General features: G+C 52.9%; 1 protein-coding gene across 8 annotated transcripts in view; it reads right to left on the bottom strand.

Annotated features, from left to right (window-relative positions):
• LOC119957125 (adhesion G protein-coupled receptor L1-like) overlaps window positions 1–25,888 on the bottom strand; it is a 645,488-nt gene that overhangs the window by 44,190 nt on the left and 575,410 nt on the right. For all 8 annotated transcript variants that reach the window (XM_038784852.1, XM_038784851.1, XM_038784850.1 and 5 more), the window contains 2 exons: window positions 19,208–19,274; window positions 18,393–18,484 (listed from right to left, as the gene is read on the bottom strand). In XM_038784852.1, coding sequence (XP_038640780.1) covers window positions 18,393–18,484; window positions 19,208–19,274 — 159 coding nt within the window. The remainder of the gene's footprint in view (window positions 1–18,392; window positions 18,485–19,207; window positions 19,275–25,888) is intronic.

The following is a 25,888-nucleotide window of genomic DNA, read 5'->3' as shown; positions in this document are numbered from 1 at the left end:
GGGAGAGAGAGCGTGGGGGCCAGGGAGAGAGAGTGGGGCCTAGGGAGAGAGAGTGTGGGGGCCCAGGGAGAGAGTGTGGGGCCCAGGGAGAGAGAGTGTGGCGGCCCAGGGAGAGAGAGTGTGGGGCCCAGGGAGAGGGAGTGAGGGGCCCAGGGAGAGAGAGTGTGGGGCCCAGGGAGAGAGAGTGTGGGGGCCAGGGAGAGAGTGTGGGGCCCAGGGAGAGAGAGCGTGGGTGCCAGGGAGAGAGAGTGTGGTGCCCAGGGAGAGAGAGTGTGGGGCCCAGGGAGAGAGAGTGAGGGGCCCAGGGAGAGAGAGTGTGGTGCCCAGGGAGAGAGAGTGTGGGGCCCAGGGAGAGAGAGTGAGGGGCCCAGGGAGAGAGTGCGTGGGGGCCAGGGAGAGAGAGTGTGGGGGCCAGGGAGAGAGAGTGTGGGTGCCAGGGAGAGAGAGCGTGGGGGCCAGGGAGAGAGAGTGTGGGGCCCAGGGAGAGAGTGTGGGGCCCAGGGAGAGAGTGTGGGGGCCCAGGGAGAGGGAGTGTGGGGGCCAGGGAGAGAGAGTGTGGGTGCCAGGGAGAGAGAGCGTGGGGGCCAGGGAGAGAGAGTGTGGGGCCCAGGGAGAGAGTGTGGGGCCCAGGGAGAGAGTGTGGGGGCCCAGGGAGAGGGAGTGTGGGGGCCAGGGAGAGAGAGTGTGGTGCCCAGGGAGAGAGTGCGTGGGGGCCAGGGAGAGAGAGTGTGGGGCCCAGGGAGAGAGAGAGTGGGGCCCAGGGAGAGAGAGTGTGTGGGGCCAGGGAGAGAGAGTGTGGTGCCCAGGGAGAGAGTGCGTGGGGGCCAGGGAGAGAGAGTGTGGGGGCCCAGGGAGAGGGAGTGTGGGGCCCAGGGAGAGAGTGCGTGGGGGCCAGGGAGAGAGAGTGTGGGGGCCCAGGGAGAGGGAGTGTGGGGCCCAGGGAGAGAGAGTGTGGGGCCCAGGGAGAGAGAGTGTGGGGGCCAGGGAGAGAGAGTGTGGGGCCCAGGGAGAGAGAGTGTGGGGCCCAGGGAGAGAGAGTGTGGGGCCCAGGGAGAGGGAGTGTGGGGCCCAGGGAGAGAGAGTGTGGGGCCCAGGGAGAGAGAGTGTGGGGACCACTTGTGATGGCCAGGGAGGTTAAAGGTGAACCTGAGGGGTCTTGGTCCTTGGTGTCCTATTGTCCAGGATCTCCCTTATTTAAGGGGTAGGGGGCAGGTTGCGTGTGTGGGAAGAGCGGGGGCAAGGGTCAGGGGGCAGGTGCAGAGAACGTCAAAACCAGGGGGCAGGGTCAAGGTCGTTGTGCAGGGTCAGGGGTCAGGCGCAAACCAACAATGAGCTGGGAAATTAGCACGGGGCAATGTCGGACCACCTAAATTGTTGAATAAATCGATCAAACCATTGATGTTTTCATTCAGAATAAGAATGAAATCCTTGCCCATGAGGTGTTGATTTGAACAGCAATGTTAAATGGCCCTTCAAAACATGGCTTAATTGTATTGCAAGACTCGAGGCAAAACCCACTTTGTTGCCTGTTCCCTATCTGTCTCTCCCCCCCCCCCCCCCCCCCCCCCTCCGGACATCCCACAAAACAATGCGTTCCCAAAACCCTGGGCAGGAGCTGGATGTTTCCCTGTACCTCATGAGTGGAACAGCTGGAGGGATGCGGACGGCTTTTTTGAAAGCAGCTCCCGGACCCCCCTCCTCACTCAGGCTCCCCGCTTTCCTGCCGTTTGTGATGCTGCGGGAGCGAGATGGGGGTGTGGGGAGGGGGGCGGACACGTAGAAATAGAGAAAGATTGATGGCACATCATGTTGTCCCCCGTGTTATTCACCTCTCCGTGAAGGGCCCTTCCTTACAGCCGCTCTCTAGCCCCCTTCACCTCAATTAAATCTCCCCTCGGCCTCTCCGCCGTGAAGGAAACACATACCCGCCTGTCCAATCCTCCCTCGTCGCCAGAATTCTCAATCCCCGGCAACACCCTCGTCAGCCTCCTTTCACGTGAGACCCCGAGGCGAATCAACGTACGACACAGGCAGGGTGGTGGTGGGGGTGGGGGTGGTGGTGGGGGGGGGGGAACCGGTTGGTTGACCTAAAAGGCGCCGGAATGTGACGACTAGGGGCTTTTCACAGTAACTTCATTTGAAGCCTACTCGTGACAATGAGCGATTTTCATTTTGCATTTCATTCCACCATCCTGCGTCCATCCAACACGGTATCGAAATTTCGTCCCACCTCACGGTGGGCGTGCCGATTCTTGTTGGGCGTGTTCCTGGAAGTTTAATCACATGACCTCCTTCCCTCCCACACCATCGGTCACCTGACTCCTCCATCAGCGTGGCACCCGCTGCCTTGTGGTCCGCGGGGAAACATTCGGTTTGGTTACCTTTTTTTTTTATAAATTTAGATTAGCCAATTATTTTTTTCTATTAAGGGGCAATTTAGCGTGGCCAATCCACCTACTCTGCACATTTTTTTTTTTGGGTTGTGGGGGCGAAACCTACGCAGACACGGGGAGAATGTGCAAACTCCACACGGACAGTGACCCAGAGCCGGGATCGAACCTGGGACCTCAGCGCCGTGAGGCGGTTGTGCTAACCACTAGGCCACCGTGCTGCCCAGGTTTGGTTACCTGATTGGATGATCTCTGCCGTCGGCCACGTAACCAGCTCCCCCTTTCAATAATTTTACAGCTCAAAAACTATGGAAGCGTGCAAATAAATTGCAAAAAAAAAGGGATCAATTGTAATTGTCCCGTGATCATTCTTCCTGCCGGTTGTTGCTTGTCACGGTGCCCCGGGGGTGAATTTACCTTTCCCGGAAACTCCAGGGCAATCTTTCACCAGTTCTATAGCTCTGACTCCCTCCTCCCCTGTCCTAAAGTCATAGCCGAGCTTGAACGGCGCTCAGCGGTTAATATCCCTCTCATCCGCCTGTGACATTCCCACACTTTTATAACCCACTCCCTCTGGTGCCAGGCAATGTTTTCCAGGCTCCCGGGACTGTTCCCTTGCGGCATGTTTACCCGAACCAAACGCAGTGCTCAAGGGCAGCACAGTGTTAGCACAGTTGCTTCACAGCTCCAGGGTCCCAGGTTCGATTCCCGGCTTGGGTCACTGTCTGTGCGGAGTCTGCACGTTCTCCCCCGTGTCTGCGTGGGTTTCCTCCGGTTTCCTCCCTCAGTCCAAAGATGTGCAGGTTAGGTGGATTGGCCGTGCTAAATTGCCCCTTAGTGTCCAAAATTGCCCTTGGTGTCGGGTGGGGTTACTGGGTTATGGGGATAGGGTGGAGGTGTGGGCTTGGGTAGGGTGCTCTTTCCAAGAGCCGGTGCAGACTCGATGGGCCGAATGGCCTCCTTCTGCCCTGTAAATTCTATAAGGCGTGGCCTGAGCAGTGCCCGAAGCCACTTCAGCACTTACGAACGGCCACTTGCCCTCCACCAATTAGCGATATTATCCCTCAGCTTTGCTCTGCCTCTACGCATGTCTGTCCCCACTGGGTGTTGGAGCCACTTTGCTTCCCCTAACAATGTAGTTGCTCATTCATTATGTTTTTCCCATCCTGTGGCACTGAACACTGTCGGTTTCTGCGTGCCATTGACTGCCACCCACTTCCCATGGCTCCTCGGATGATTCACCAATCCCGGGCGCTTAATGCCATTGGCATTTGGTGGGCAGCCCTGTGTTGCTGAACCCGACCTGTGCCTACCCATTCAAACACATGCATGTCCCTTCCCATATGCCCACATGCTCATAAACCTGTTTACTGCCCACTTGCCCCATGGGGACCTACCTGCCTCACCACTGTTCAATTCAACGGCAACATGCTCATCCTCCTCCCCTACTAACTCAGGATGCTGACGAACCACCGCAATAAACTCAGTAGCCCTTGAACTGAGTGGCTCGCTCGACCATTTCAGGGGGGCAATTAAGAGCCAACCACATTGCTGCGGGTGGCACAGCGGGTTTAGCGCTGCTTCTCTCCCAGCGCTCGGGACCCGGGTTCGATTCCGGCCTCGGGTGATTGTGTATGTGGAGTCTGCAAGTTCTCCCCGTGACTGCGTGGGTTTCCTCCGGGTGCTCCGGTTCCCTCCCACAGTCCACAGTTGTGCAGGTTAGGTGGGGTTATGGGGATAGGGTTGGGGTGCGGGCCTAGATAGGGTGCTCTTTCAGAGGGTCAGTGCAGGCTTGATGGGCCGAATGGCCTCCTTCTGCACTGTAGGGATTCTATGGATTTGTGGGTCTGGAGTCACGTGTAGGCCTGACCAGGCAGATTTCCTGACCTGAAGGGGCGTTAGTAATTAAGAACAAGGAAAAGTACATCACAGGAACAGGCCCTTCGGCCCTCCAAGCCCATGCCGACCATGCTGCCCGTCCAAATTAAAACCTTCCACACTTCCTGGGTCAGTATCCCTCTATTCCCATCCTATTCATGTATTTGTCAAGATGCCCCTTAAACGTCACTATCGTCCCTGCTTCCACCACCTCCTCCGGCAGCGAGTTCCAGGCACTCACTACCCTCTGTGTAAAAAACCTGCCTCGAACATCTCCTCTAAACCTTGCCCCTCGCACCTTAAACCTATGCCCCCTAGTAATTGACCCCTCTACCCTGGGAAAAAGCCTCTGACGATCCACTCTGTCTAAGCCCCTCATAATTTTGTCGACCTCTATCAGGTCGCACCTCAACCTCCGTCGTTCCAGTGAGAACAAACCGAGTTTATCCAACTTCTCCTCATAGCTAATGCCCTCCATACCAGGCAGCATCCTGGTAAATCTCTTCTGCACCCTCTCTAAAACCTCCACATCCTTCTGGTAGTGTGGCGACCTGAATTGAACACTATACTCCAAGTGTGGCCTAACTAAGGTTCCATACAGCTGCAACATGACTTGCCAATTTTTATACTCAATGCCCCGGCCAATGAAGGCAAGCATGGCGTATGCCTTCTCCACCTGTGTTGCCCCTTTCAGTGACCTGTGGACCTGTACATCTAGATCTCTCTGGCTGTCAATACCCTTGAGGGTTCTACCATTCACTGTATATTCCCTACCTGTACTAGACCTTCCGAAATACATTACCTCACATTTATCCGGATTAAACTCCATCAGCCATCTCTCCGCCCAAGTTTCCAAACGATCTATATCCTGCTGTATCCTCTGACAGTCCTCATCGTTATCCGCAAACTTACTAATCAGACCAGTTATATTTTCCTACAAACCATTCACATACACGACACACAGCAAAGATCCCGGCACTGATCCCTACGGAACACCACTAGTCACAGCCCTCCAATCAGAAAAGCACCCTTCCAATACTCTGCCTTCTATGGCGTAGCCAGTTCTGTATCCACCTTGCCAGCTCACCCCTGATCCTGTGTGACTTCACCTTCTGTCCCAGTCTGCCATGAGGGACCTTGTCAAAGGCCTTACTGAAGTCCATATAGACAACATCCGCTGCCCTACCTGCATCAATCATCTTTGTGACCTCTTCGAAAAACTCTATCACGTTAGTGAGACACGACCTCCCCTTCACAAAACCGTGCTGCCTCTCGCTAATACGTCCATTTGCTTCCAAATGGGAGTAAATCCTGATTGGTTTCATGTAACAATGAATGGAAGTTTCGTGATCGCCGTTACTGAGATGAGCTTTCAATTCCAGATTTATTAATTGAATTTCCATTTGAAGCCACATCCCCAAGGCTTTAGTTTGGCCTCTGGATTACTAGACCATCAATAATACACTCTGCCGTATGTACCTCCCAATACACCTCCCAATGTACGTACAGAAGTCTTTACAGGTGGCAAGGTGGAGTTGATACAGGTTGGTTAAAAAACACGTGGGATCCTTGGCACCTGAGCATTGACGTTATGCTCAACCTTTACGAATTCTTGGTTAGGCCCCAGCAGGAATGGGGTGTCCCAGTTCAGGGCCCCACACTTTAGGAAGGAGGTTTAAGCCTCAAAGAGGTGACTTAAGGGAGTGGTGTGAGAGATAAGTTACATTGAGAGACTAGAGACGCTGTGGTGGTCCTGTGGCCCAGTGGGTTAGCGACCCAGCCTCTGAGCCAGAAGGGGTTGGAGACCCGCCCCAGGACTTGCCGGCCAAGGAAGGTGCATTGTAAGGCGGGCAAACGGGTTGAGTGTGTAAACCTGCAAACTCCTTCCAAACAGGTAATAGCTGGTGGTGAGAGCGGGAGAGAGTCCTGGTCAGCACCCTTGATGTGGAGTGGCGCTAAGCTCTGGTGACAGACTAGCGACCTGTTCCAGGAATAGCTCGTTATGGAAACGGATGATAGTCGGCGGTAGTGACCACTATGTTTGGGGAAGAGAATTGCAAATGGAAAAATGGTACTTGAGAAGCTGGGATTGTTCACGGTGGCACAGTGGTTAGCACTGCTGCGTCACAGCACCAGGGGCCCGGGTTCGATTCTGACCTTGGGTGACTGGGTGGAGTCTGCACGTTCTCCCCGTGTGTGCGTGGGTTTCCTCCGGGCGCTCCCGTTTCCTCCCACAGTCCAAAGATGTACGGGATAGGTGGATTGGTCAGGCTAAAATTGCCCCTTAGTGGCCAAAAGACATGGAGGCTAGGTGGGGTTAAGGGGATAGGGCGGGAGAGTTGGCCCAGATAGGGTGCTCTTTCAGAGGATCGGTGCAAATTTGATGGGCCGAATGGCCTCCTTCTGCACTATGGGGGAGGGGTGGTGGTAGTTTTGGAGAGTTTTTGATGGAGTAAATGAGGAGAAATAGGTTCCAGTGGTGGGGGTGCTAGTAATAAAAGGACATTGATTTAAGATAGTTGGCAGGCAAATTAGAGAGGAGATCAGGGGATTTGTGCTCTTAGTATCAGAGGGTCATTGATGTTTACAGCAGGGAAACAGGCCCTTCAGCCCAGTTTCTATCACTAAGCTAGTCCCACTTGCTCGCACTTGACCCATATCCCTCTATACCCACCCTGCCCATGTAACTGTCTCACTGTTTATTAAAAGACAAAGTTGTAGCCACCTCTACCACTGCCTCTGGCAGCTCGTTCCAGCCACTCACCACCCTCTGTGTGAAGCAATTTCCCCTCTGGTCTCTTTGGTATCTCTCCCCTCTCACCTTAAACCTAAGCCCTCTGGTTCTAGACTCCTCTACCTTTGGGAAAATATGTTGACTATCTACCTTATCGATGCTCCTCATTATTTTATAGACCTCTATAAGATCAGCCCTAAGCCTCCTACTCTCCAGGGAAATAAGCCCCTGCCTATCCAGCCTCTCCTTATAACTCAGACCATCAAGCCCTGGTAGCATCCTCGTAAATCTCTTCTGCACTCTTTCTAGTTTAACAATATCCTCTGTTAGATTCTCATATGTGTTGCCGTCTCTAAAAATCGTCTGTTCGAAATTCGTTTGACTTTTCAACCAACTCGCGCTATCCCATGGTGCCCAGCCCAAAATCACCAACACCACCCTCTGCCAATGTGACCCCTCCCCACTCCCCTTCCCAAACTCTCCTCATCCATCTCTCAACCTATCAGTAGTGCTTCATACGATAAATCATCTGTTAATTCTCCTCCATTACCTCCAACCTGTTTGCCCAGCTCAGGAGGACCATGGGATGGCAGGACCGTCATATGAGGACAGACTAAGTCGGTGATGGTTATATTCATTGGAGTTTAGAAGAGTGAGGGGGGGATCTCATAGAAACTTATAAAATTCTAACAGGATTAGACAGGGTCGATTCAGAAAGAATGTTCCCGATGGTGGGGGGAGTCCAGAACTAGGGGTCATAGTGTCATGAGAATGTCACTTTAAGAAATGGTAGTCTGCTAAATTTACTGCAGTGATGTCAGAGTGTGGGCGGAGCTGAGCTCTGGCTCTGCTTTTTAGTTTCACTTTGAGAAAAAGCTTGGGTCTGTCTGTTTTTGTGGTTTTGTTTCAGTGTTGGAGCTGAAGCCAGCCAGAGAAGGTGTAATGTTGTTCTCTCTCTGCCATGTAAAGACTATCTCTTGATCATTTGGTGAATTTAGAGTGATAACTGTTCTCAGTAGTGAATTTAAACCTGATGTGCTTCTGTTAAAAGTTTTTTTTACAGTCTTATGGATGTTAAAAGGAAAATAAGGATTACTTAGTGTTGTATTCTTTGGGCGTTGTATTTTAATTGATGGTTGCTAAGATGTTCACAGGTTAACTTGAGTTCAGTAGAATAAACATAAATGTAGAATAAACATTATTTTACTTTAAAAAATACTTTTCGGTTTCTGCTGTACCACACCTGTAGAGTGGGCCGTGTGCTCCCCATACCACAATCTAGTAAAAGTTGTGGGTTAGGTGAATTCCATGATACACTTTGGGGTTCTCTAAACCCTGGCCCATAACAATAGTTTGAGGATAAGGGGTAAACCTTTTAGGACTGGGATGAGGAGAAATTTCTTTACCCCGAGAGTGGGGTGAATCTGTGGAATTCGCTCCCACAGAAAGTAGTTGAGGCCAAATCGTTGTAATTTAAAGAAGGATTTAGATTTCGCTCTTGGGGCTAAAGGGATCAAGGGATATGGGGTGGAAGGCGGGATCAGGGTATTGAACTTGATGATCAGCCATGATCATAATGAATGGCTGAGCAGGCTCGAAGGGCCGAATGGCCTCCTCCTGCTTCTATTTTCTGTGCATGTTTCTATGTATGTTTCCTCTGCTTCCTTGTCCGGGGGACACACCTTGACATGACTGGAAGGCACATGTCTTCCTGGAGAGAAGCAAGTGTGGGGTGGGTGGGGGGGGGGGGGGGGGGGGGGGGGGGGGGGGGGGGGGGGGGTGGGTTGGGGGGGGCTACTGATGGGCCCAGGTGGCCCGTTAAGAAAGGAGCCCCCACACTCTCCTCCCATCCGGTTCCACCAGGCCAAACCTGACGGGCTGGCCACTTGGTGTAAGCCTCGCCTTCCGGGAATTAAATTGCCCACTTAATGGCCTGAATTAGCCCCCAGAAGGCCACACTGCCACCGGTATGATTACGCCATGGGGAAGACCAACCACTGGTGTAATGCCCCCCCCCCCCCCCCCCCCCCCCAAACCCACTGGCTGAGGCAGCGTTAAATCCAGCCCTTTAGTACTGAGGGAGTATTGTCATATTGGAGGTGTAGTCTTTCATATAAGCTGTTCAACCCAAAACCCAGGGCCCGCCTGCCTCTCTGGTGGAGGCAAAATATCCCATTGCGCGGAGAAGGGCAAGAAAAATCTCCCCAGTGTCCTGGTCAATATTTATCCCTGAACCAACATCACTCATCATTTATCACATTCTTACACGATAACAGTGACTGCACTGGGAATGTGCAGATGTCATGAGAGGCACCATTGAAACATAAGGTCTACACTGCTGGTCAATCATCCCCGACCTTGCAGACTGTCCCAACATCTCTCTGTGGTTGAGTCTATTCTTGACATTCAATGGTGTTCCCATCGCTGAATCCTCCGAGCATCTCATCCATTGACCCAGAAGTTGAGCTGGGCCTGCCATACAAATGTTGTGGCTACAGGAGCAGGTCAGAGGTTAGCAAACCCGTAGAGCGTAACTGGCCTCCTGATCCTCCGAAGCCTGTCCACCATCTACAAGGCGTTCGATAGTCAGGAGTGTGATGGAACGCTCTCCACTTGCCTGGATGAGCGCAGCTCCCAACAACACTCAAGAAGCTCGACACCATCCAGGACAAAGCAACCCCGCTTGATTGGCACCCCATCCCCCATCTTCACCATTCACTCCCTCTACCCCCCCCCCCGACGCACAGGGGCAGCCGTGTGTACCATCCACAACTCAGCAAGGCTCCATCGACAGCACCTTCCAAACCCTTTACCACCTGGAAGCCTAGAAGGACAAGGGCAGCAGATACCTGGGAACCCCACCACCTGGAGGTTCCCCTCCAAGTCACTCACCATCCATCCCGACTTGGAAATATAGAACATAGAACATAGAACAGTACAGCACAGAACAGGCCCTTCGGCCCTCAATGTTGTGCCGAGCCATGATCACCCTACTCAAACCCACGTATCCACCCTATACCCGTAACCCAACAACCCCCCCCCATTAACCTTACTTTTTTTTTAGGACACTACGGGCAATTTAGCATGGCCAATCCACCTAACCCGCACATCTTTGGACTGTGGGAGGAAACCGGAGCACCCGGAGGAAACCCACGCACACACGGGGAGGACGTGCAGACTCCACACAGACAGTGACCCAAGCCGGGAATCGAACCTGGGACCCTGGAGCTGTGAAGCATTTATGCTAACCACCATGCTACCCTGCTGCCCTCATATCACCGCTCCTTTGCTATCGCTGGAGCAAAATCCAAACTCCCTCCCCAACTGCGGGTGCAGCTACCCCAGAGGGACTGAGATGGTTTAACAAAGGCAGCTGACCGTCACCGCCACCTCCCAAGGGTAATTAGGAACAAGCAGTAAGTGTCCATATTCTGAGAGTGAATTTGAGAAATCCTGTTACCATCTAGCTGAAAGGTAACTTCCATATTTTGCGATCCCCCTAAACCTGTCCTTATTTTTGGAGCTAAATGAATATCAAGATCGGGAATCAACAAACTTGATCAAAGATACAGGGTGGGATTCTCCGTCTGGCAGCTGCATGTTCCTGGGAGTCGCACCCTCGCCGGTAGCGGGAATCCCTGTTCCCGACACCTGCCCATTGGAATTCCCATGGTGACCACCTCACTGACAACGGAATGGAGAATCCCGCTAGCGCAGAATCCCGCCCACAGTTTTTAGGGAGCTCTGAAGGGTGGAAAGAGGGAGAGAGAGAATGAGAAAATGAGAGAGAGAGAGAGACAGTGGGAGAATTCCGGAGCTTAAGGCAGCTGAAAACACGACCATCGAAGGTGAAGTGATGGAAAATGGAGGCAGGGATCGGATGATCCCAGGTATCTTCGCAGGGTTGTGGGGCTGGAGGAGATGACAGAGAGAGGGAGGGGACGAGGGGATTTGCGTGCCAGGTTCCTAAAACCAGGAATTCCGATGAGCAGCACAAAGAGCGGAAGGAATATGCCTCGGAGAATCCCAAAGGCGATTGCTCACCAAGGACGAAGTGGGAAGGGCCGGACAAGTGAGTCCCGAGAGGAGGTGAACGGGGAGAATTTTAGTGGGAACGCTCCCAAAGGAATCTCCTCGTCAGGAGTTGGGTCAATGAAAAAAATAACGATCATTTGGCGTTCAATTCTCCCCGCATGATTACAGAGCTGCGGTTACTCTGGGGCAGTAGCGGAATGATACATCGGGAATGTTCCAGAATTCACTGCAGCCGTGACTCTCTTTATGTCACATGACCTGAACGACCACGCACCAGTCATGTGACATGTCCCAGTCTGGATAATCGGCGAGAGTGACCACCCTCTTTCTCTCGGCCGTGGGGACAAAGTGATAGTAACAGGCGGAGGGCTCAAGCAGGAGATTAAGCTGGTTGGCTGGTGATGTGGGTTGGGGAGGGGGTGCCAACCGGGGCCTGCCCCCGGCCAGGGCAGAATCGACAGCAGCCCAACTCTAAAGGAAAAGACATTTCCGAAACAAGAGCAGGTGGGACATACCCGGCAGATCAGGCAGCGTCTGCGGAGGGGGGGAAAACAGTTAATGTTTCAGCTCGTCATCCCTTGTACCAGAAGTGAGGAAAGTGAGTGACGTGACAGACTGTGAGCAAGTACAGAGAGAGGCAAGGTGGGGGAAGAACAGAGGGACCAATTGGTGATGGCGCAACGGGGTCAGTAAAGGAATAAAAAAATGTTGATCTTTTGTCCTTTAACCTAGCACTGGGCTAAATCGCTAGCTTTGAAAGCAGGCCAGCAGCACGGTTCGATTCCCGTAACAGCCTCCCCGAACAGGCGCCGGAATGTGGCGACTAGGGGCTTTTCACAGTAACTTCATTTGAAGCCCACTCGTGACAATAGGCGATTTTCATTTCATTTTTTTCATTTCTTCTACCTACCAGCCTATCACAGAGTTTCATCTTATCCTCGTTCCCCCCCCCCCCCGCCCCACCGCGCCCCCACTCCTTTCCCTGCCTCTGCCCCATCCCAAGCCTGTTGCAGCTCTTAACGCGTCCCCGGTTCTGACGAGGAGTCACAGACTCGGAATGTCGACCGTCTTCTCCGTCAAAGCTGAGGGTTCCCTGCATTTTGAAAAAAAGGAAAGTTCGACGCGCAAGTGGGCGAGCGGATTGTGATGGGCTTTCGGTTTAGACGATCTCACGCGCCTCCCTCCCAAGGAGGTTTATCAACCGATGCGGGTTCTGCCTCCTCCCGTCGCCCGGACGTGGAACGTCGCCCCGCTCACCTTGCAGACAGACCCTGTGGGACTCTGGTGACCAAGGGCCTGTGTCGGCGTGCCGCCTTTCTGGACGTCCCAGGCCGTTTGTTTACAGCCAATGACGTACTCTCGATGCGCAGTAGCCCAGCCAGCCCGTGCAGAGCAAGATCCCACAAGCGGCAACGCCAAAGTAACTCTGGCGGTGTGGTTTGGGGGTAGATATCGGGGGGGGGGGGGAGAAGCTGCTCTTCTTCAAATTGACCGGCACTCCCTCAGCGCCAAGAGTATCGGCCAAGGATTTCTACCCCGGTCTCTGGAGCGGAGACTGAACCCACCACCTGCAGGTTCAAAGGCAGGGCCGCTACAGACTGGGCCGCAGCTGAGACGAGAGCGCCCAACGAGAGTTAGAAAGGGGAGCGCTGAGCCCGAGCGATTGGAGGGAGCAAAACAATTGACCGCATCCGTTTAGCCACGGTTAGCTTGCCCCAATCCCCATCTCTGACAGACGGGGAGGGGAGAACTGCACTCGGGAAGCGAGTGTTCCAGGGTTTGGAAGCTCTGGGTTCATAGAATTTACAGTGCAGAAGGAGGCCATTCGGCCCATCGAGTCTGCACTGGCTCTTGGAAAGAGCACCCTACCCAAGCCCACACATCCACCCTATCCCCATTACCCAGTAACTCCACCCAACACTAAGGGCAATTTTGGACACTAAGGGGCAATTTAGCACGGCCAATCCACCTAACCTGCACATCCTTGGACATCGGGTTGAGGGTCAACGGAGACGTGACAAATTAAACACAGCAGGGAGGGAGAGCATATCAAATGGGATATTTGCACCTGAAGAACCTGATTCTTTATAGAACGGGCAAGTAAGTATGTGGGGGTGGGGGTGCTGATGAGGGTGAAGGGGGAGGCGAGGGGGTTTGGAGGAGTACCAAGTGTTCATTCCCGTGGCTCGTGATCACCATCTAGTGGGGGATATCAGGTACTGCAGGGCATTGCAGCGCCTCAGGAGAGAACCCCAATGCTCACCACCCCGGAGACCCAGCATTGGTCAAAGTGCAGCATGATTTAGGAATGGGGGAGGAGGCCTTCCCTGTCTAGTCTTAAGGGGTGACTCAGGGGACCCGTGTGACTCAGACAGCACTCAGCTGCGAGTGTCAGGTCGCAAATGGAAGCCGATATCTGGGGGGGCACTGCATTGGTGCCGATATCTGGGGGGCACTGCATTGGTGCCGATATCTGGGGGGCACTGCATTGGTGCCGATATCTGGGGGGCACTGCATTGGTGCCGATATCTGGGGGGGGGGGGGACTGCATTGGTGCCGATATCTGGGGGGCACTGCATTGGTGCCGATATCTGGGGGGGGGGGGCTGCATTGGTGCCGATATCTGGGGAGCACTGCATTGGTGCCGATATCTGGGGGGCACTGCATTGGTGCCGATATCTGGGGGGGGGGGGGGGACTGCATTGGTGCCGATATCTGGGGGGCACTGCATTGGTGCCGATATCTGGGGGGCACTGCATTGGTGCCGATATCTGGGGGGGGGGGGGACTGCATTGGTGCCGATATCTGGGGGGCACTGCATTGGTGCCGATATCTGGGGGGGCACTGCATTGGTGCCAGGTTTTCAAAGTCCTAGTGAAGTCGCAACCCGCTGCGTTGTTTAACCGTGGCCATATGAAGCGGTGAATTTTCCCATCTACACGACGCATTGCAGCAACTGGTCAAAGCTTCTTCGACAGCACCCTCCAAACCCATGACCACCACAATCCGGACGGACAAGGGCAGCAGATACCTGGGAACCCCACCACTTGGAGGCCCCCCCTCCAAGCCACTCACCACCCCGACTTGGGAAGATATCGGCCGTTCCTTCACTGTCGCTGGGTCAAAATCCTGGAACTCCCTCCCTAACAGCACTGTGGGTGTACCTACACCTCGGGGACTGCGGCGGTTCAGGAAGGCGGCTCACCACCACCTTCGCAAGGGCAATAGATGTTGACCAAGCCAGGGACATCCACACCACCACGAAAGAGTAACAAGAGTGGTGGAAGGCCAATGTAGCACAGCGCTGCCATGACGACACGGGATGTCCTGTATCAAACTAACACAATACGGTCCACACATTTCGCGCCTGTGCAACCCACGCTTTCTGCGACTAAACCAATATGTTGATGCCAATGAGGTAGCTTTGAAAGAGTCTTATAGGGAGAGGGAGAGGTGGAGAAACACATTGGATTAGGGCAGGAGATCTGAGGCCCTGAGGCCTAGACGAGGAAAAGAGGGTCGGCAGAGACACAGGACAACCGGGTGGCGTGCAGCACAGTGGTTAGCACTACTGCTCCAGGGTCCCAGGTTCGATTCCCGGCTTGGGTCACTGTCTGTGCGGAGTCTGCACGTTCTCCCCGTGTCTGCGTGGGTTTCCCCCCGGGTGCTCCGGTTCCCTCCCCCAGTCCAAAAGACGCGCGGGTTGGGTGGATTGGCCGTGATAAATTGCCCCTCAGTGTCCAAAAAGGTTGAGTGGGTTTGCTGGGCTGCGGGGACGAGGTGGAGGCTTGAGTGGGGTGCTCTTTCCGTGGGCCGGTGCAGGCTCGATGGGCTGAATGGCCTCCTTCTGCACTGTAAATTCTATGAACAAGGGAATAAACTGCTTATAACGCCTGTGGAATGTACACTCAGAGCGAGAGGAGCGAGTGGAGCAGCTGGTGCTGTAAAGCTGGTACAGGTTATGGCTCCGCCCAGGCTGCAATGGCATATGCAGGGTTCACCTTTGACCTCCAGTCAAATGACCAGGTGGTTCCTTAGCGACCACGTTGGCACAGCCTGAAGGTGTTGGAGATTGCTCTCCATCGTCCTGCCGTCCAACATCGGTAACCGAGTTAAACGCCTCCATTTCTCCAGTCCCGCCCATCGCGGGAATGGTTGTGGGCAGGGTGGACCGTTTGGCGGACCAGCGAAAGGTCGGGGATTTCCGGTCCTGGGGTGGGTGGGAACCAGCCGAAGTCTTTCTCGTTAACCCACCAATGGTGGACAGGGGCAGGCCGAAGGCCTGTGACAATCTATCACATTATACATGCGCTCCCCATGCTGAATACGAAAGCCAGGGGATCCATGCAAGGAGTGACAATGGGAATTAATGACCCGTATGGGTCTTGTAAGGGACCTTGCGTGTCAACGTGCCCCCCCCCCCCCACTCCGCGCCCCACCACCCCCACCTCTCCAGAGCTGACTCCTCCCCTTCTGAGAGTGAGCGCTCAAAGTCTTTGGTATGTCGGAAGAATGGTGGTGAGTGCGATGCCCGGGGCTGGGTCCGGTGACGGAGAGGCTTTCCCAGCCATGGTAGGGGATGGGAACTCAGATACTGCCTGTAGCCCAGGCTCGAGCACACGGCACAACGCGCTCGCAGGCAGGGGTGGTGGAATGCCGTCTCCTTGGACATGTCCGTGTATCTGTGCCTGGGGTAGGGGAAAGGAAGTTTCTCGGCAGAGCCGCGTGCTGTTCCAGGACGGAAGCTCACCTTCCTTTCTGCCCACCCCTGGCAACCCGACAGGCTGTTGTCGGGTGTGGCGGGACTGGTGAGTGAGGTGGGCAGCAACGTTCCAGCGATCGGGGCGGAAGGAGACCCGTTCTTCCAGACAAAACGAACACAAAGTGACAAAAACGGGCAGCGAGGGACAAGAGAAAACAAAAATCAGCCAGAGTGGACGTTTGTTAATGGACAAAATGGCGACCATTCCATAGAAAGCTATAAAATTCCAACAGGACTGGACAGTGTAGATGCAGGAAGGATGTTCCCGATGGCGGGGGAGTCCAGAACCAGGGGTCACGGTCTGAGGATACGGGGTAGACCATTGAGGACAGAGATGAGGAGACATTTCTTCACCCAGGGAGTGGTCGGCCTGCGGAATTCCTTACCACAAGAAGTAGTTGAGGCCAAACATATGATTTCAAGAAGCAGTTGGATCTAGCACTTGGGGCAAAGACGATCAAAAGATATGGGGGGGAAAGCGGGATTAGGCTATTGAGTTGGATGATCAGCCATGATCATATTGAATGGTGGAGCAGGCTCGAAGGGCTGAATGGCCTCTTCCTGCTCCTATTTTCGACGTTTAATGCCCAATTTAAACAGGTGTAAAGAGGTAATTCTAATTCTTTCATTGAATCCTAATTAGAAGGTAGAACATAGAACAGTACAGCACAGAACAGGCCCTTCGGCCCTCGATGTTGTGCCGAGCAATGATCACCCCACTTAAACCCACGTAACCCGTATACCCGTAACCCAACAATCCCCCCATTAACCTTACACTACGGGCAATTTAGCATGGCCAATCCACCTAACCCGCACATCTTTGGACTGTGGGAGAACACCGGAGCACCCGGAGGAAACCCACGCACACAGGGGGAGGACGTGCAGACTCCACACAGACAGTGACCCAAGCCGGGAATCGAACCTGGGACCCTGGAGCTGTGAAGCATTGATGCTAACCACCATGCTACCGTGAGGCCCCACAATTGCCCTTGAGAAGGTGATGGGGGGGGGGGGGTCACCTTCTTGAACCACTTCCTTCGACCCGGTAAAGGGTCAGGATTGACAGGAGAACCTGGACGGCGGTTGGGGGGGTGTGGGGTCCTGCTGAGGGCTGGGTCAGACACAGGCCTGTGCGCTCACAGCGAGCGCACATTGGAAACGGAATTCCCAGACCTGCCCAGGGTGGGATTGGGTGCCAGGCATTGAGGGCTGCGTGATCTCGCTGTCGGTGCTCACTTCCTGCCTGGGCGCCCTCCGACCTTCTTGACCCAGAATGCAATGCCCCCCACCTCGCCCAACCCAACCCCCCCCCCCGACGACCTTTCCGCACGCCTCCGTTTGGGATTGAAGCTCTCTGGGCTGGCAGCGAGGCAGGGCGAGTGGGAGCTGACTAGCGAACATCAAGCCTCTCGCCCGGGCTCCGTGTGGGTGGGGAGGGGCTACATTTGATTTATTCCTGCGAGAAGTCAGCTTTTTTTTAAACGTCCCGGGTTGGGGCGGTGGGTTGGGGGGGGGGGGCGCGAGTGGGTGGGTGGGGGGGTACAGCTGTGGGTCACCCCCCCCCCCCCCTTCATTAATGAGGCTGCACGCCCTCGTCCAATAATCCCCATTTCACAACATATTGCAGCCAGCGGAATGTCCCCGGCCTACTGCCTTATTGGATGAAGTAATCCCCGTCTCCTTGTCAAGCACCCAATGAAATCCCTCAACCTGTCTCTCCAATTCAATGAACAGGAAGAATAGAACGATCTCTCTGGTCGCCAATTAAACCTTGCTCTAATCTGATTCCATTCAAACTCCCCCTTTATCTACTATCTTCCCTCCCCGCCCTGGACCTCCTCCCCCACTTTTACTTCACTCCCCGTCCTCCTTCATCGCACCCCCCCCCTTCCCCCACCACCAACCTTCTCCCTCACCCCTGTGTTGTTCCTTGTGTCTTAATAAAGCTCGTAGTCTCAAAGGTGGAGAAGATGCTTTATTGTGAATTTGTTCTGTCTTCAGAGCTTAATTTTTTTTTTTTTTTTTTTAAATAAATTTAGAGTACCCAATTATTTTTTCCAATTAAGTGGGCAATTTAGCGTGGCCAATCCACCTATTCTGCACATTTTTGGGTTGTGGGGGCGAAACCCACGCAGACACAGGGAGAATGTGCAAACTCCACACGGACAGTGACCCAGAGCCGGGATCGAACCTGGGACCTCAGCGCCGTGAGGCAGTTGTGCTAACCACTAGGCCACCGTGCTGCCCCCTTCAGAGCTTAATTTACGGCTACCTCAAATGCTGTCTGCCTGTTTGTCTGTGTCCTGCTACCAGTTCCCCTTCCATGAAGTGTGTCCTCACTTCCTGTCCCTGTGTATTTATAGCTCTCCCGTGCTCCCTCTAGTGCTTGCTCAGTTGTATTGCTTCTGCACTGATACACAATCCCCACATCCCCCCTTTTTTCTTTACATATTTTCTGTACATCGTTAAAGAAAATTGTACAAAACAGTTACTTATGACAATCACCACAACCCCCTCTCCCTTCATCCCACTCGTCCATCCGCCCGCCCCCCCTTCACTCCCCTGGCCTCAATCCCCCCAGGAAATCACGTACTTGATGTTCTCCAGGCGGCTAGAGTCTGGTTTCAGGGAGCTGTTGCTTCGGACCATTTTGTGCAGGGTGATCATCAGAAACACCAAGTTCATCTGTCAGGGTGGAGAACAGAAAATGTCACTCTTCAATCGCCGAATAGCGAAGGGACAGGACAGTGCACGGTACGTCTCTGATGTTTAACTGGGAACAAACACACACATGCATACACACACACACACACAGATGCGCACAAACGCACGCGCATATACACGCTCGCACACACATGCACAAACGCACATGCACATACAGGCTCGCACACACATGCGTGCACATCCACACACGCACAAACACAGGCATGCATATACAAGCGTGCACATGCACACACACACATGCACACACACGCATGCACACACACGCATGCACACACACACACAGGCATGCACACACACACACACACACACACGCACATGCACTTACACAGACATGCACACACATGAAAAAAAAAGTGAGATGAAAATCGCTTATTGTCACGAGTAGGCTTCAAATGAAGTTACTGTGAAAAGCCCCTAGTCGCCACATTCCGGCGCCTGTTCGGGGAGGCTGATACACATGCGGGCACATGCACGTGCGCATATACACACATGCACAGACATGCATATACATGCGCAAACAGACATGCACACACACACACATGCACAAACACACGCACATTCACACAGCGATGTACACACACACACACATGCACATTGACACATATATTCACACAGATGCACCCGCGTGCGTGCACATACAAACTCAAACACTGAAGCCCGGAAGGTAGCAGAATCTGCCCTTACCATAATAACAAAGGACACGGGCCCAATGAAACTCCAGATGAAGTAATTGTCCACTCGCAGCCAGCATCTGTGAACATGGAGAAGGAAGAGATGTGAGGAGAGAAGCGGGGGAGGGGGTTGGAGTTGAGATGAACAAATAACAAAAAAGGCGAGGAAAACAAATGGATATCAGGAAGCAATAAGCAGTCGGAATGACAAATAGAAGACGAGAGGAGAGGGAAAGCGCTCGCTCAATGTGTTAGACTGAGTGAAACAATATTGGTGATAAATACGCCACCATCAGCTCCAGTCATTGTCCTCTCACTGGTGATGGACACTCTGCCTCAGATATCAACTCTGACAGGGCACCGAGACATTCATCAATCAAACACAACTTATTGTCTGGCAATGACTCTTTTCCTGGACGGTTAAAGAGGGATGTTCCTCAGGGAGGGGGGGGGGCGGGTGCCACCATTTTCACTTTTACTCATTCCGGAAGATTGGTGACTCCATGGCTCAAAACCGCCACTTCCTGATGGGAATTATTCCCCCTCCTCCCCCTCCGCCAAACTGTGCTTGCTTCAAAAAGAAAAGGTGCTCTCCGGAAACATTTCAAATTGAATGTCACAGCAAGTGTAAAAGAATTCCATTATTCTCCATGCCAGGCTTCTCTATACAATTGCAATATGTTTGCGACGTACCTTCCCCGTCTGGCTTTTAGCCCCCCCGGGGGGGGGGCCTCCGTATTCCCAGCCCCTCCGTGCACAAGCTTTTAGACTGTGACCTTTCCCCATTGTGGAGGGTAGACAGGGAGGTTCCCTGGGAGTGTGCGGGAATGTCAGGGGGGTCCTGGGGAGGTGCATTGTGGGTCAATTTCTATTCTCTCCCTCCCCCGTATCGCACCTCAACGTGGATGAGTCGAGCGAGAGAGATGTTACATCTTCAAACCTCCAGGTTAGTAACAAATAACCAAAAACCGCTAAGTAAACAGGACAGAAAAAGCCTTCTCGTAATTGGGCAGCCCGGTAGCACAGTGGTTGGCATTGTGGCTTCACATCGCCAGGGTCCCAGGTTCGATTTCCCACTGGGTCACTGTCTGTGCGGAGTCTGCACGTTCTCCCCGTGGCTGCGTGGGTTCCCTCCGGGTGCTCCGGTTTCCTCCCACAGTCCAAAGACGTGCAGGTTAGGTGGATTGGCCGTGATACATTGCCCTTAGTGACCAAAAAAAAGGTTAGGAGGGGTTACTGGGTTACAGGGATAGGGTGGTAGTGGGGGCTTAGGTGGGTTGATGCAGACTCGATGGGCCGAATGGCCTCCTTCTGCACTGCATCTTCTATGATCTATGATAGTTTAAAACACACCCAGAGAGCTTGCTGCTGGAATTATTTAGATTGGGATAGTCACTCGAAAGGCAAGAAAATCACTCACACCCCTTGTCTCACAGTGAATCTTCATTTACTGAATCAGACAGCAGAAGACATTCAGTAATTGAGAACTCTTTTATTGTGATACTAGAGTCCAGTACAGATACTGGTTTCCACTCTTCCTTTCTGGATCCTCTCCCTGTCCAACACCAACTCCCCAACTAGGGCAAAATCCAGTGTCATGAACGTAAGGAATTGTCATTGATATTGTTCTTTTTATATGTTGCAGTAATACCTTTATAAATCCTGGTTTACCACACAGGCAGGTGGTGTGTCTGCAAAATATGTGATTAAGGTGTCGTAAAAGTTGCATAATCATCGATTATAACCATTTAATTGATTACCTATTTGGGATAATGGAGTTTTGTTTATAGAAAGAAAGTTCCCTGGGGTTCAGATGATTGAAGGGTTGTGATTGGCCTTAGTAAGATGGTCATAAGACGGTTAGTAGGATAGAGATGATGTCGTTAATGTGAGGAGCCAGGTCTGTAGCAGGCAGCTTAGCCTTTAATCTGCCAAAGACAGAAGGACTTTCTGCTTGTGCCTGAAAGAGTCTTTCTCCTTTGCTGAAAACAACTCTCTGCACAGAGGGCAGCAAGTATCCATGTGTTTGCTAACTTTATTTACAAGTGGCTTTTGAGTAATGGGTTTTGCTTGGTTGGAGATAGAAAACGTATCAGGTAGAAGTTAAAGTATTTTTAATTTTATTGTTAATTGTGAGCTATTTTCTATGATGTTAATGTTGTTGGTACTGTGTTAAGAATAAAGTTTGTGTTAATATATAAGTTCCCTATTTATCAGTGCAATCACTCCTGGGGGTGAAGTATCCTTTCCTCAAAGTTTGCAAATTGTTGGGGGTTTCTCGGACAGATTCTTACTATAAATTGGGGTCTCATCAGTACAAGTTTCAATGCACATCACTTGCTCTCAACTCTGTCTGAAGCTAATCCTGGTTCACTATTAAAGGGACCCTGCATTTCTAACCTTGTCACCCCTTACATACAAAACCCACTGCTCACGGAGAGTAAGCATACACATAACCTTGCCCGTGACACCCTGGACTTGGCAGAGCGCTTTCCCTCCACTGAGGTATAGCCACTGCTACGCGACCTACGGCAACCGATGTGTGCACAGCAAGATCCCACAAAAAGCATCGATACAATCTGCTTTCGGTGCTTTGATTTGTAATTATTGTTCACGACACGAGCCCAATTCCATTGCCCTTCTCGGTATAGCGGTGCGGGATGTCTCGTGTCTAGCACAGAGGCAACGTAAGCTCTCAACCAAAAGGGCGGGGGGGGGTACCTCCAACTATGCAGTGCTCAGTGTCAGCCTGTATTGGCGCGTGAGTCCTGGAGTCTGAGCTCGAACTCCTCATCTCACTTGGCATCCAAGAGCCTGCGAAGCCGCCCAAGAACTTCCTTCCAGAGAAAGATCCGTACCTGATTGTTGCCTTACGTCACTCAGCAGCAGAATTGACATCCGTTACTGGTCGAGGTTTTGTCTACCTTCTCAGTTTAAGGTAGGGGGGGGGGGGGGGCGCTGATGGACAACTTTACGTATTCTGCCCGCACTTCCCCCCCCCCCCCCGAGAGGAAAGGCATCATTCGGGCAGGACAATCTCTACCGGCCGTTAGGTGACGCACACTGAGACGAACATCGCCTGTTGCTGGGGATCCATCACCTCGGTGAAAGGCGCTCGTCAGTCTTGCCAACTGGTCCGCAAAGAGCCGTCCGTGACCGGGTACTGTAGACTGGCACATTCCTTGGTACAAGACGAAGTACGTGCTGAGGGGCGCGTGAAGCTTGGGGAAACCTCCACAATGGAGCTTCGCAGGAGCCCAAGCCTACACACCCCCACCCCGCGACTACTCCCCCATCTTACTTTACATACTTACCTTCTCCCCAGCTTCTCAAAGCGACTGCCTCAGCCTCCGCCCTCAATTGAAGACTTCGGGAACCTGCTGTATTGCACCTTTCTCACTGGGCGGGTTGGGCGAGAAAGTTGTCGCTACTTTTTAGTATAAGTAATTTGAAAGTTATGGCCCAAATAGGATTATAAAATATAATTGTTTCGGCCTCTCTTCAATGGCAGGCCTGTAGTTCCTTGGATGAGTTGATGCTTTCAGTTCAAGTTAAGGTCTTGGGAATAGAGGATTTTCAGTAAGCTGCGAGGCTTCTTGTAGTTGAATTTCCAGCAAGTTGGTTCTCAGGTGAACTTGAAGTTAGAACAAGTTGTGGAGAGTCCTGCTCCCATTTCAGGGTACATCTTGGCTGCAGCTGGTTTGAAGACCTCCCGGAGGATTTATTTCCTGCTCAGCCTCTTGATGTTTCAAAAAACAGCCCACAAACGTGGCTGTTTCATCATGTGACCTGATACAACACGGTAGCATTGTGGATGGCACAATTGCTTCACAGCTCCAGGGTCCCAGGTTCGATTCTGGCTTGGGTCACTGTCTGTGCGGAGTCTGCACGTTCTCCCCCGTGTATGCATGGGTTTCCTCTGGGTGCTCCGGTTTCCTCCCACAGTCCAAAGATGTGCAGGTTAGGTGGATTGGCCATGATAAATTGCCCTTAGTTTCCAAAATTGCCCTTAGTGTTGGGTGGGGTTACTGGGTTATGGGGATAGGGTGGAGGTGTTGACCTTGGGTAGGGTGCTCCTTCCAGGAGCCGGTGCAGACTCGATGGGCCGAATGGCCTCCTTCTGCACTGTAAATTCTATGATACAAATCCAAAGACCTGTCCCAAATAAAGTGGGTGGCCAGGTTGATTATACATCCTGCGCGAACATCTTCTCACTCGGGAGAGTTTGAGACTTTATTTTGTCTCCGAATGACCCACTTAATATGAAATTACCCGTTAGAATTGGTTTCAGCGAAAAGACAGTGATTCAACGTCAGTCTGGAAAATTCTTTTTGTTTCCTCTTGAGATGGGGGGGGGGGGGGGGTTTCATTTCACAAGTCGAGAGATCCTCGGGCGACCGCGGTTTATTGTAGCCTTTTGTGGTTTTTAAAACTATGAAGTGTTGACTGAGAGATCATGATACACTGGAACATGATGGCGCAAGGGGAGGAACACGCAATACGTCGTAGGAACACACAATATGTCGCAAGGGGAGGAACACGCAATACGTCACAAGGGGAGGAGCGCGTAGTGTGCCGCGGGAACACACCATCGAGGATGCCATCTGCCAGGCTTGGTCAGATGATTGAGGAGCCCGATTCTGGATCCATAAGTTCTTCCGCAGTGGGGGAACGTCGCTGCGTGCGGGGGAGTGGAATTCGCAGCCTCGGATTGGCTTCCCTCTCCTTCCTCTGCCTCGCTGTCAAGTCGCCGAGGCGGCTTCACGGGCCGGGTGGAGCCAAGCTGAGAGGGGTGCAGCCTCCTCCGCCCAGTCGGCGGTGTTAATGCCGCCGTGCTTTATGGCGGCCATGAGTGTAGCCTTACACCTTTTCCTTTGGCCGCCCTTAGATGTTGGCTCATGGAGAGCTGGGAGAAGGGAAACAGCCAAGGGAAGTGGTTTCCGGGTATCCGGATGCAATGGCCCGTCCATCGGAGCTGGTTCCACAGGAGCAGGCGTTACCGTTGGACAGGCGGTCCTCCCATTTGATCCCCGGGATTTGACACAAACGCCGCCAATGGTAGCTCTCAAGGATCTTAACGGGGTGTCGTTGGGCTGTCCAGGTTTCGCTACAGTACCGCAGGGTGGTCAACACAAGGGTCTTATAAACCAGGACCCTCGCTGACTGGCAAAGGTCCATGTTGTCAAAGACCCAGTGGTGCAGCTTGATGAAGACAACGTTGGCATAGCGGACTCAGTACTCGGCTTCCTCATGGATGGTAGTCCCTCGGGAGAGGTGGTCGCCGAGATATGGGAAGTGCTGTACAACGGGATAGAAGGGAGGGTGACATAAAATGTGCCAAAGGCGGGCTTATTGAGGCCCTTAACTGGCTAATTAATGTCTAGTGAAGAGTTGGTTTCCTCCCCCCTTGCACAGTAACACGTGTGGGTAGGGAAGCCAGGACAAAGGGGACAAGCCCGCCACGTCACCGCAAGGTGGGAAGAAAAGGTGGGTACCTCCTTTGTGGACGTGTCTTGTGCCCACCGAGGCTTCACCTCCCAAGATGCCGCTCCTCCTTTACGGCTCCCTCCCCAGTCTCAAAAATCTGAACCTCCTTCCCCCCCTCCCCCCTCCCAATCCCAGCTGCTGACCTATCAGATTGGTTGGCACCTTTTGAGGGCGGGACCTTCGTCCCCTGAGGGGGCGGAAGGCCCACAGTTGCCCTGTTAATGCTGCCCCCAGCGTAGTATGGCTGTGGTGCAAATGATTTTCAAGTTCGACTGGCTCCTGATCGACCTTTCTACCCGGGTTGGGGGTGAGGGGAGAGGAGGGGGAGGGGGGTCTGGGAGAGGGGAGTGGGTGGGGAGAGGGTGGTGAGCAATACACCATCTCCCCCCCCCCCCCCACCAGTAAAATTCAGGCCAATGTTTTGCCGTCCACATTGATCCCACACGTGCAGGTGAGAAAATAATAAGACACCAGTTCCACGAGCTGCGATTACTTCGCAAATACCTGCACCACTTCACTGAGTCTGCACTGCTCAAAGATTGTTATTTCAAAAGCTAAATGGGTGCTGAGAGCCCTCCATTTCCTTGCTGTCTCCATGACAACGACGATCTTGAAAGCATTGGCGAAGGCTAGCTCTCCTTCACCTAATGTTTCTGATTTTGTCGCTTCCTTAACAGGGCCACAAGTCCAGATGATTACTCGATTTACTCAACCTTTCTTGTTAGCGGCCAACTTTATCAAGTGCCGCCAGTGGTGGGAGGGTGTAACTACAGCGTGGCGCGTTTACACAGTACCATAGATTCCATTGTACCGATCGACGTTGGGTTCTAAAAACAAGTGAGGATTTTAAAAGCGCGACTGAGTTAGATCCCAATTTGACTCGGAGGCTGTCCTTGGTCCTGACCCCTCGTGGGCCCTGCCTGTCTCGTGCCTCCGTGGAATGTATTAGCTATAGCAGGGGTCTGCAAACTTTTCCGTGCAAGGGCCACATTCAGAAATTCACAATTTTAAAGGGCCGCATAGTATGTTAAGTAAAATAATTACTTCACCCGGTTATGATTCTGGGCGCCTCATATAGAACATAGAACAGTACAGCACAGAACAGGCCCTTCGGCCCTCGACGTTGTGCCGAGCAATGATCACCCTACTCAAGTCAACGTATCCACCCTATACCAGTAAGTAACCCAACAGCCCCCCCCCCCCCACA

Source organism: Scyliorhinus canicula, chromosome 25 (genome assembly GCF_902713615.1).
Source record: "Scyliorhinus canicula chromosome 25, sScyCan1.1, whole genome shotgun sequence".
NCBI lineage: Eukaryota > Metazoa > Chordata > Chondrichthyes > Carcharhiniformes > Scyliorhinidae > Scyliorhinus > Scyliorhinus canicula.
This window is presented reverse-complemented; position numbering and strand designations above follow the sequence as displayed.